We start from the raw sequence: 12,503 nt of genomic DNA on the forward strand, positions 1-12,503 counted from the left end.
CCACAGAGTTTTTGGATTATCTTCTTAAACAGTGTTTTTGATAATTATGAATTACTGTAGTTATTTAAACACATGTATTCCAGGAACTTTAAATTATATTCTTCTCTTGGGAAAAAAGAAAAAAAAAAAAAAAAGCCATTGCATATACCAGAGTCCCTAAAGTATCTATATAGATGTCTTTTTATCCTATTGAAAAACAAATTGCACTGTGTAACATACAGACATGGCAGAAACAGCATGTTACATGCTTGATGACATTTGACCCATAGCTTACAAGTTGTTAAACTATGGTGGGAAAAATAATGTGTAACATTGTAAATGTAAATGTGTAACAGAGGAAAGCAGGCTAAAAAATTTCTCTCTCTTGGTTCCTCATTTATGGACAGACATAGGCTTCTCAGGAGGAGTATATAAAGCACAAGACAATTTAAGTTACCCACATACTCCTCTGACCCATCCGCCCACACCATACCAATGGCTTGGAGAAAGAAGTGTAACCAACCCAGACGCTTAAATTAAGTGCTTAAAGTTAGGCAGTGTGAGCACCTCTATTCCCTCTGGAAGCCTAAAGCCACACAATTAAACAAAATAAAGAAATTTGGAAAAATAAAAATCCCTTTATCTTTTTTCCTCAAAGCACTTCACGAATTTAGCAATAGGCCACTCAGATGTTGTCAGTACTCTAAAACTAAGTATTTACATACACAAACTGCAATACAGCAAGTTTTCCATACTTTGAAAGTTCTCATATTTTTATCACTGAAGCACATATTTGAAATTAAAAATTTAATCATAATACAGCATCATATTCTGATAATATTAAATTCAATTGGCTTCATATGAGAAATTAATAGCTATAAAGTTATAAATTCTTCTTCCCTTTAAAATTTATCACTTTTATTTGTTTTGGACTATAACTACTAATGCTTCTACTAGTGTAATTCAGCTTGTCACCAAATTACATAACTCAGTCAAGGAACCTGACTGGTATCATAGCCACAGATGTGTATGAGAAATGCTTTGTTTCAAGGATCCCATTTCACTTCCATTATTCTGAAGACTAATTGGAAGCATTCAGATTAACTGAGGGTAGGAGGAGGAACAGAAGTTCCAAGTCCATTTGACTTAGTTTTAATGTTCTCTAAAAACAGTTATCCTCTTGGATAACACAGAATCATGAAGGAGGAGAAATGTACAACACTGGAATTAAAGCCATCTGATGAAAAGTGCTGCCTTACTTTAAAATTCATGCACAGAAACTCTGCTCTGAGCCCTACGTATCACTTCAGCTCTCTGACAAATCCATCAGTTGTAAAGCCAGTATAGCTCCTTGAATGAGAAGGTGCTAAAGGCAAGAATGAAGAGAGCTGAAATAGGCCAGCAAGAGATAATTACTGGCCCAGTGTGAGGCAATATACACCTTCAAGTCAGGGGATCAAATGTGAGCATGAAATGAAGCAACCACCATTAAGGGCATTCCCAAAACAGTTTTGTAAACTATGTGGGATAGAGAGTGTATATAGTTCAACGAAAGAGAACCTTTGGCACCAGAGTGAATTTAATGTTAGTAATTTTGAGATAACTAATCTAATTGTGCCTATTGAGTACTGTTTTATTTTACAAAAAATACTGCTGCAGAGTCTTCTATAGCAATAGAAACTGTACCTCATCCAATAAGCAGAGATTTACCTAATGCAGGGATCATGTTCAGGATCCAGAACCAAGAATCTGAGTTTCAATCTTACATCTACCACTGATTTATTGGAAGGTTTGATAAGTCATTTGCCTGGATTACAACTATCTCTGAGCTTATTATCCTCTCTTGTATAAAAACAGCACTTGGAAAAACAAAAAGCCTTAGAAATCATTACTGCTGACTGACTATTTATGTGGCCATCCACCAGCAGTGTTACTTGGTGAAATTTATATATTCCACTTAGTTTTACATATTTGTCCAAACACATTCCCATTTTCCATGTCACAAATAAGCCAAGACACAACTTTCAAAAAAAAATTATTCCAGTAAAATGTTTAAATAAAGTCCTCACAGCAGAAGTCTAGCACATTTGTACTGCAGACAATTCTAAGAGCTTGCTTTCTCTCTTCTCCCTTTACTATTGTTTCTTGTCTTCATTGATAATTGACATACCTTAAGCTCCTCACATGGTTCAGAGCGTACTGTGCAAATGATTCCACTAAAACCAAAGTAATTACTCACTTAACATTCCCATAGTGCACCTCCTTGAAACAAGTACTTCTATTTGCCAATAAAGTGTTACCAGTGTTACAATACCTGGAATAATATGTCTAAATAGCGCTTTACAAGAGTAAGAAAACATCACTTTTGAAAAGACAACCCATAATTTTGGCAAACATACTTATCAGATTTCCTTTTGTATCTCTGAGAGGAGCACCACCACCACCTTTTCCCCAGGGATTGTAATTCCTCATTTCAGCTTCTAACTTTGCTTCATAGCGTTCCTTTTCCTCTCTCTCTTGCCTGCGTCGTTCCTCTCTCTCTCTTATCTAAAAGCAAACAAAAGTCAGTCACAGAGAACATACACATACACACTATAAGACTTCCAAATTCCAGAAATATTCACATCTCACACTGGCAGTAGAACAAAAGTCCCAAATCCTTGGATTTTGTGATACAGAAATTTATACTGCCTGAAAATTAAACAAGCAAAATTTCACAGTATTCCAGTATTTGCTTCTCTCAATCTGTTCTGTTTTCATTTCCGAAACTTTACATTATGGGTGAGTAGAGATAAAGACTTACCAGTAAATGTCCTAACAGAATGCTTTATAATTCTACAACCATTTCTGCAGTAATACAAGACGATGTTCGCAAATAATGTACAACTGTTTCCACGGTTCGTTCGTGTTTCTCTTCAAAATTAGCTTAAAACTATTTAATTAAGTCTCCTAATAAATCCAGGCAGCATTTATAAATGGAACAACTGTTAGAAAAAGCCCAGTGCTTTTAAAACATTGTCTAATATTTTTGTAGCTGAAATATGTTAATGTAGTAAGTAAGCGTGTTCCTTCTGTGTATCAGATAAAGGCTTCTCTTTATAAAATCATCTGACTACCTGATAAAGATGCAATGAGCCAACACAAAGACCCATCTAGCTCTGCAGAACATTCTGACAAATGGTCAGTCAGGTTTGTCAACAGAAAAAAAAGGGGGGGTGGGGGGGGACAAACAAAATATATTCTGTCAGCTCTCAGTGATAAGCAGCATAATGACTTTGAAAGACTATGTCAGAAGTTGTGCCAGCTTTATTAGACCTTTATGTCCATTTGTGGAGTCTCTCACACAAGACAGAGTTTATTTCTTAAGACTATAGGGAGAAAGCGTCGTCAGCAAAGCATAAGGACAAGTATCAAACACTATTCCTAAATGTTTAGTTCATTCTTAAATCAGACTTGATTGACAGGCTCTCCTTTATCACTGTGCACAGTCATAGCTAGAATTAGAACATTTTTGTGGAAATTATTTATCTCTGCTGAAGAACTACATAAAGAAGAGTGAGACAAGAAAAATGTTAGTGCTAATGTACTGGGTTCCAGCAAGATCTCTCTGAAATACTCTGTACAGTCTTGGCCAGACATGTTCTAAAAATACAAATTCCAACAGGTGCAGCAGCAAAAGGCCACTAAAATGAAGAGGTGACTAAAAAGCCTACTGGATGACAGGTGGCTATAGAAACTTTAGTCTACCAAAAAGAAAGCTGAACAGAGTGACTGCCACCTATGAACATACTAGAGCTAAACATCAGGAAGGCCTTTGAACTACGGTCCAAATGAGCATGAAGAAGTTACTGAAATTAGAGTCTTCCCAATTATTAGAGCAATCATGCTCTTAAAGCAATCTTTCAATAAGGATATCAGAGCAAAACAAGTCATTGCTTTTAAGATGCAGTTCCTTCTTACATTTATGAAAGGAATTATATAAAACTTGACATCTGAAACCAATCCAACTGTTTGCTGTCAGTCCTGACCTTCTCTCTGTCTCTGACAAAAAGTGAAGAGCTTACTGTCCACCTAAAGAGCTAAAGTGGGCTTGAGGAGGGTAAGATGAATGGGAGGGAGAAAGCAATGAAGGGATGGAGAACTGTTAAGAAAAGTTTTTACCTGTAAGTTAAGTATAAATATGTTTGAAAGCCTACTCCAGTTGCAACCACTATATAGTCAAAAGAAAAAGAAGAAAATGGCAGCGGGTTTATCACTCAGCACCTGCTGTTGCAGTTCTTGTTGGTAAGATAACGTTGCCTCTTTGGAAGGCTTTGTTTTTTCTTCAGAAAATACTCCTACGTTTCTTTGTCTATCTGCTGTATTCCTCTGTCCAGTGTTACTTCTGAAATAAAAGAACACACATATAAAAGAAAAGCATCATAGGGTCCAAAGTGGGGGAGGGAAATCCCTGTCCAAAATACGCAAGAACTGGTCTTGCTTTCCCACAGCCTGGCAGTTTATAATCTAAAATATTTTCATATTATAGTTTAGGCAGGAATTCTTGATTAGAAGTTTGGAGAGCTGTCTTTAACACACTTCACTTCACTGGCCTATCCCTTGTTAGGAAACTGCCCCCAACATGAAAAGCACATAAAATGAATACAGATAATACTTACAGGGATTGCTCTGCCAGGGCTTGGCTTGAAGGAACATCCAAATTAGGTGTGGGTTGCATTCCCATCATAGCTGTGCTATCTACACAGTAAAGACAGCTATTTTAAATGTGGGACGCTTGAAAATAAACAATTGCCATTACTCTAAAGAACACAGCTCACTGCTCAAACTCTGACTGCAGGATCATGAAAAGGACACTAGACTTCTACAATGTTAAATGTAGCTATGCTTAATGCCCCCTAAAGCAAGAAACACAACAGCAAGGTACAACTCCATCTCTTACTTTTAAAATTAATTAAACCCTTTAAAATAATAAAATTAAACCTTGTAAAAATTTACACATATCTTCATTAAGACACTCTACAATGAACTAACATAAGAAATAACTAAATGTACCATTTGATCCTCATGCTTTCCAAAAGCCTCCTCTGTTGTGAGAAGAGCCATACTGTCCAATTTATTTAGACTTTTCTATGAAGGTACCACAACAACTTGTTTTATCTTAAAATACTTATTTTTCTCTTAAAAAAGAAAAAAAAACCAAAAATCTAACACACACAAATCACAGTTGTTTGACTTCTTAAATCCTCATGAAGCAGTCACAGGGTGGTTTAAAAAAAGGAGTTCTTAAAATAAAAAGTTGGATTACTTCATACATTTTCTTTAAATGTATGTTTCAAATTATACTTGAAATTGTAACATAGGCTAAACATATAAAAAACTACAAAATAATTTAAGTAATTTTAGAAAATGTTTTTATTACTGAAACTGTAAAGAAAACCTTATGGGAGAAGTAATGGTTAAGTACCTGAGACCAGAGTCTTTTCAAGTGATTAACAACACTTCTGGAAGCAATTGCCTCTTTTCCAGTTGCAGAAAACTACTTAATTCAGAAGCAACACTGGGGGGAAGAAAACTGCTTTTCCTTCTTTCATTCAGTACACAAGTGAAAATTGGGTATAAGTTGTTACTAGTTCTAAATTATTCATGACTTAATTAGATTAAAAACATTTATCTGACTCGCACTAATCATTAACCCACCTAAAATCATCAACTTACAATATGCAAGATTGGGATCCAAAGGATTCCTAGCCCCATAAAAGTAATATGCATCATCATAAGGCGTTCTATAGTTGTCTGTCAAAGCTGGTGGTGGAGGTGGCGGCATAGCTGTAAGCCTTAAAGAAAAAAAATATGGTTTTTGTTTTATTGTACAATTGAAAAGAAACATCAACACAAGCAAAAAGAAAAAAAATTACTATGGGGGGGAAAAAAAATCTAGATTTAGCTCAATCTAAGATCTTTCACAAGCATCATGCAGGAACAAGATATAGGAAGCCACAGTAAGTTAACCTTCCCTTAGAAAGTAGATGATCCTATGCTATTCCAGAAATCTTAAAGAGCATAAAGCAGGAACACCTCCTCTAACTGGTTTAGTTAATAATACTCACACTTTACATCTGTAACAGCAAATAAAACATGACAGGGATTGGTGTCTGGTCAAGGGACAAGTAGCAGAGCACAGCCTGTGTCCACAAGGCTAAAGCTCTTTGTCTTAGCCCAGGCAGTGTCCGGGAGAGCACTCACTGGTATGGGCCAAAATCGCACTATGCCAGGTAGTTGAGTATCACAGACATAGCATAGATATCACTCCGATAGTGCAACTCTCATTTTACACAAACATCCACTTAGAGAGCTGTATCTGCAGATAAACCAGCCTCCCAAGATTTTCCAAAATATAATAAACTGCTAAGAAACAGGCACAAAAAGTTTATTTGGGGGCACTACATAATGCTTTGACAATTTACAGAAAATGGTTTTTAAAATATTTATTTCTATCCTGAGTTAGTTCCTGGGAGACAGACGCACAGCACCATTGAGCTCTACCTTTCTATGTAGTAACAGCGTGCTTAACACTGAGCTTAACAGGCAAAATGAACATGATGGTGAAGCACCTGGGAGCCACTATTTCACCAAGGGTGCTAGATAAACCTCTCTGAAAGTCTTCATTCACTGGTGAGACAGAAGAGTTGGGCACAGGGGTTTGGAAAGCAACCCTAGGCCTTTCAGGTGGTGCTTTCTCTTCAGAAGCTCTTGCCATCAAGCCAAACTGCTTCAGTCTGTTTGGCTGAAGGAAAAAAAAAAAAAGTGCAGTTACCTTCTTATTTCTATGAAATATTTTGAACCTCCATTTAGTTTGTGTTAAACGCTTCACTGCTTCCTAACTGGCTGTTCAAATTTCTAGTAGCTGTAATATTTCCCCCCCCCCCCCAAGTTTAAAAACTAGCATATTTATCACAGACTAACAAAAACCAACCTCTAGGGCAGGTTTCAGCAAATATATTATTCTCATTTTTTATCTAGAAAAAAATAAGTATTTTCATCATTGTTCTGTAGTACAGGTATCTAAAGCTGCCAGTTTCCTACAGTGACAGTATTCTCATATTATATGTAAGAACAGTTTCTGAAATAAAACTCCCCACTAAAACTAAACCAACTCATAATCAGTAAAAATAAGCAAACACACACTGAGGCTTTTTCCAATAAACATATTCTTATGCTACTGCTACTATACTTGTTAGGTTCTTTTGATTTTATTAGATTTTTCACCCAGGACAATTACAGATTTTTTTTTTCTTTTAATGAAAGTATCAAATGTTTATTGATAACTGGCAGCCTCAGATGAAGGTCAAAGGCAACATGCAAGTAATGCAAAGGCATGCAAGTCAGGATAGTTCAAAAACTGAATTATCACATCCAGAAAGCCCTCACACGAACTGCTATGCATAAATATTTTCGTATTTGTTCAAATGAGCTAATACAATAAAAAACAAAAAAACACATTTTAAAAGTAAAAATGGATTTTCTTTCTGAATCTACTGATCTGAACACGATAGTGCTTCTAATAACATGCATTCAGAGACAGTAACACCAGCACCAGCAAAATATTAGATCTCTAACAGCAAACTGTGTACCCTACATTATGCAAGTATTTCAGCAAAATGTTAAATGTTTACCTCCTCATCACTTAGCTGCAAGACAGCATATACAAGGAAGTTAGTACTCACCATGCATGAACTATAGAATTAAGATAAGAATTCTCCAAACCTACTAGACATGTATATTTATAACATTTGAGTTTATAAGCGTGAATATAGAATTTGCTAACAGATATGAGCTATAACAATTTCAAGTTATAAAGTAGTCTACACACTTTTTTTGCTTGTATTTTCAATTCCAGTAACTTGATCAGGAGAACATTTAAAGTAACCGTTCTTACTGACAAGCTGAATGTGAACTGTTCCCAAAGTGCTCTAGTCTACAGCTAGTTTAACTTTAAGATGCACCTATGGTACAGTCAGTTTAACGCAGGGATTGCTTTTTTAAACAAGCAGTATAGATGAAGAGTCTGCTTTTACAGACACTTAATCAGGCATTTCTATTTAATCAGCCTGTAATTAATCACAAAGTCTTCCTAATTAGAATCTCTCCTGGAGAACCAATTTAAATTTAACAGTGACTGCTGCTTAATGGATGTAGCAATTCTACTTAATTGAAGGCTTTCAGTTAAATTAATGGTTTTAAAATGTTATACATGTCCTGGACTTGCTCTGGTTATAATTTTGTTCATACAACAAGCACTATTCAGTCTCTGAGTGAGATGTACATAGGATATGGAGTGCTTCACCACAGCATAGTTCTGGCTATTCAGGTTTGATTAGACAGAATTGGTTACATGAACCTAGAGCCTGCTGTGGCCAAAAGAGTGGGCATTCTCTGCTTAGTTTCTCTTCTTTCCTGCCCTGCTCCCAGATACACACTCCAGCCCTCTCTCCTTCACTATCTGAATCCTAAATTAGCCAATTCGACTCTCTAAGCCAGCTAAAGCAGCAAGAGACCTGAACCATTGCCAGTTCACTGAGCTGAATTAGTTCACTAAAGGGATCAAACAAGCATCACAGGCAAAAGTAAAGAGGGCAGGAACATGTAGCTAAACCAGTTGTAGTGATCTCACTCCCCACTCAGGAGCAGTAATTTTGGTTCTGCTCATTTATCTACATGCACCCTCAGTCTCCTGACTCAGATGTTGACTGCACTGTTGACAGTATGTTACAGCAATTCATTCATCTTCATTTTCTAGAAAATAAGAACTCCTTTCACATCTGCTGAACTCTCCACAAATGGCATAATGTCTGTGTCTTAGCCTCTCCAGAAAACAGCACCATTTATCATTTAAACTGGCAACCAGATTTGCTTGAGAAAGCTCTCTATCCTACATGTCCAACAGCAGATCTCTACTGCATCCAGGAAGCATTGGCTTCGGGCATTTATCAAACACACACATGCAAATCATACTAGTTATGTAACAATCAGTTTGCTACTAGTGTCACTGGTACAAATAATCTATTCCTTCCAGATATGTGATAATCGAACTTATTATTAGTAGGATAATCATCTTACTGAGGAAGTGCAGACAGCAGTAACTCTGCATTCACTCTTATAAGTAATACAGCACTAAAGAACTTGCTCTTTACAGAATTGCATAAAAACACTTGTAACCCGAAACACTGCATTTGATAGTAAAAAAATAAGATTACAAAGTTGAAATAAAAATTGTCACTGTAAATTGACTCAGCTGCGAAACAACTAGTTTTGGGAGGGGGCAGTTTGTTTGTTTAACTAAAAAGAGTAAATTAGACACATGGTAAAGACAGTCAGCAGCATACTTTACATTTCCACAGGAATATTACTAATGGTTGCATATACAAGCTACAACTGGACACTGAATCTCTTTTCCATCACCTACACTGCTTGTACCAACTTTCCACTTGGTAAAATCAAATGCTTGCAAACTTCCATTACACATTCTTTCAGCTTAAGAAAATAGTTTAATGAGTAACAGCCTTATCCTTGACTTTTAAAATATTTTATACTAATGCCCTATTAGAAAAAAGACATACATTTATCATGCTGTGGCTCAGTAGCCACAATGTACGTGTAATAAAAAAAGTCTGTATAAATGAAAAAGAGAAAATCAAGTTTCTCACCTTCTTTTCTGGGTCTAGCGCTCCAGAAGCCGCAACTGAGAGTTCAAGTTCCTTTTCACTGTTTTTTTTTTGTTTGTTTTAAAAAAAGAAAATTAAAGAGATCAAGCTAGAGAGCAGTAACAACTATACTCATTCTTTTAAAGCACAGACTTCAAAAATGTGTAGTTAATGTGTAGAAAACCCAGAGCAACAAAAGACCATTCTTCAGCTTGACTCCTACTGGAGTCAGGAAAGAACACTATATATTCTTTGTAAATAAACAGAACTCCCCCAGAAGTATCTATCGTCTATTCCACTTAATAAAAATCCAACTGCCAAAGAGGTCAAATCAGATATTGCTTTTTTACTACAACCTTTCAGCACATTTGATAAATATTGATCTATACTCACCTTACAAATTGATCTTCACTCACATTACAGTAAGAAGTTTCTTTAAGCATATTCAAACAAGTGATTCAAAACTACAGCAGTAAGTACTATACTGTAATTTCAGGTGTCAGATTTGTTGAGCATGTACAGTTTTTAATCACATTGTCAAGTTACTACTTTTTAATTAATCTTCTCATTAATATCACTGTGCTTGTATGTATCCAGACCACCATTCAGCAACCAGATATTAACAGGTAAGCAAGAAGTTTATATTTAATTATTCTGCCTAAGTTAGATGGACAAGCGCTTTGAAAGTGAAAGATCACGTCCTAAATGGGAAGGTAAGGAAAGATTCATTTGCACCTCTGCAAAATAATCAGACACTCCCTTCACCCTTAAAACAAACAAAAACCAAACAGTAGAAGCTTTTATATCCTTAAGAAACTGAAAAAAAAATCACTTTCAAAAATAAGAATTTCTAGCTTTGCCTTTGTTCCATTGAAAGCTGGTGAATTTGTTTCTTAAAAACTAAGTGTCTCATCCAAATGAGTTTAATTAGACATAACATTACCTTTAATAAAATACTAGCTAGAATTCCTTATTTGTGAAGATTATTTTTAACAAGTTCACAGAAATTCATGAAATTCCTTTAAATTTCAGCAGTTATCTTTTTAAGTATAGTAACTTTCCACTACCGTCTTTTATTTCTCTGTTGCTCAGCCATCTGTTCAATTAGTTCTTGTCTGTATTTCTCTTTTTTCCTTTGGAGAAGTTCTCGGTCCTGACCACCTAATGGAGATTAGCATACACTACCATAAACACTCCACAAAATACATATAAAGGTACTGGACAAAAACATCTTATTTCAATCAAGTCAAAATATGAAACACAGCAGAATATATAGTTTGGGAATGTGCATAAGAGCACTGTGTTTTTACTGATTAAAAAAATCTACTTTTAATATACTAATTTATTTGTGATATGACCATCAGAACTACTATAACATTCATTACTATTTTTAGTTTACCATTTCTAAATAGTCAAGAAGTTAAAAGCTTCAAAACACTGCAATACTGATACAATAACTCAAAATAAAATTACTTAAATTTTATATTCTATTTTTTTCCAATGTTGAACTAAGAAAAATATATGATAGCACTAAAAAATTACAAAGCACTGCTCCAGATAAAAATGAAATTTAAAACTGAAGACAGTCAAATTACAGGGACGAAGGCAATTGATCCACTTTTAAGATGGTTTTCACAGCTACTAAGAATTAGAAATGTACGGGAAGATATGTACATGCAAAAGGAAACAGTGAAAACAGCACCTAACATGGATTTTAAGGATCCCCAAAACTTTCAACTTTTGGCAATCCCCCCCATTATCTCATTCTGGAAATAAACATCTCAGAGTGAGATTGCAGGGAGAAGAGGGAAAAAAAATAATTAAAAAGATTTTCTATAAAGCATGGTCCTCAGACACAATAGATCCCTAACACATTTCCATACACAGTCACCGTGGATCTCCAGTGAAGTAAACCTGACCAAGAAAGTGGAGGAGGCTGGAAAGACAAAGAATGAACCATGATTTATGGCTGAGTGAATTTTTTTATTCAACTATCATGCTATCACACATAAAGCAACCAAAACATACAGGATGACCTTGCAGCTTGTGATTTTTTTTTTTTTTTTTGGGAGGGGGGTCCAAAATCACCACCCATTTCCAACAATTTTGAGTGGTAATGTACTTAGTCTTTATACAATGGAGTTAACAATATTCCTCTCCTAATCAGGAATCTGTAAAGACAAATGCATAACTTTGTGTACTCAAGTTACTATAGTGAGATGACAGCAAACAGACCAGAGAGGCTGACAAACAATTACAACACCAGTGTTTTAACGCTGCTTTTCAAATCTTCAGAAAAACTGTCCTGCCTCATATAACACTAAAGATCATTTTGATTCAAATGTAAAACTAAATTATTCTGACAACTGTTTTTCAATTTTCCACCAATTCAAGTTTAACCTAACTTTAGAGGCTAGCTTAACTTCAGTAGATCTGAATATCTACTACAGTTCTTTCATTAATTTCCTTATAGGTTTCTGAATTTAGGCAGGAGTGCTGTTTTTATGAAGTAAAACACACTATTTCTCTCTACTATGCTCCACAGTATTCCCTGCTAAATCTTGTGGCTGCATTTAAGTGATAAGAGATGATCAGAGTCATCTGTTCTTAGACACAGTTGTGAACATTACCATTTCCCACATTTTTACAATAAAAATTCAAGCACTGAGTTGCAGGTGTCTAAGAATGTAGATGTTAACATTTCTCCCATGCTTCATTTCCTAAAGAAACACAAGAATCCAAGCCTTACACTATTAAGAAAGCTTAAGAAGAAACATGTCCTCTTAAAAATGAGTTGGAAAGCCCTATTACATTAAATGGAAA

The 12,503-nt window shown here is 35.4% G+C and overlaps 1 protein-coding gene across 8 annotated transcripts in view; it reads right to left on the reverse strand.

Moving 5' to 3' along the window:
* The window catches only part of CSPP1 (centrosome and spindle pole associated protein 1), a 65,526-nt gene that overhangs the window by 25,848 nt on the left and 27,175 nt on the right, over positions 1 to 12,503 (reverse strand). For all 8 annotated transcript variants that reach the window (XM_064507434.1, XM_064507436.1, XM_064507437.1 and 5 more), the window contains 7 exons: positions 10,748 to 10,841; positions 9,684 to 9,741; positions 6,591 to 6,763; positions 5,695 to 5,813; positions 4,638 to 4,716; positions 4,243 to 4,363; positions 2,379 to 2,526 (listed from right to left, as the gene is read on the reverse strand). In XM_064507434.1, coding sequence (XP_064363504.1) covers positions 2,379 to 2,526; positions 4,243 to 4,363; positions 4,638 to 4,716; positions 5,695 to 5,813; positions 6,591 to 6,763; positions 9,684 to 9,741; positions 10,748 to 10,841 — 792 coding nt within the window. The remainder of the gene's footprint in view (positions 1 to 2,378; positions 2,527 to 4,242; positions 4,364 to 4,637; positions 4,717 to 5,694; positions 5,814 to 6,590; positions 6,764 to 9,683; positions 9,742 to 10,747; positions 10,842 to 12,503) is intronic.

This window comes from Dromaius novaehollandiae, chromosome 2 (genome assembly GCF_036370855.1).
Source record: "Dromaius novaehollandiae isolate bDroNov1 chromosome 2, bDroNov1.hap1, whole genome shotgun sequence".
Classification (NCBI taxonomy): domain Eukaryota; kingdom Metazoa; phylum Chordata; class Aves; order Casuariiformes; family Dromaiidae; genus Dromaius; species Dromaius novaehollandiae.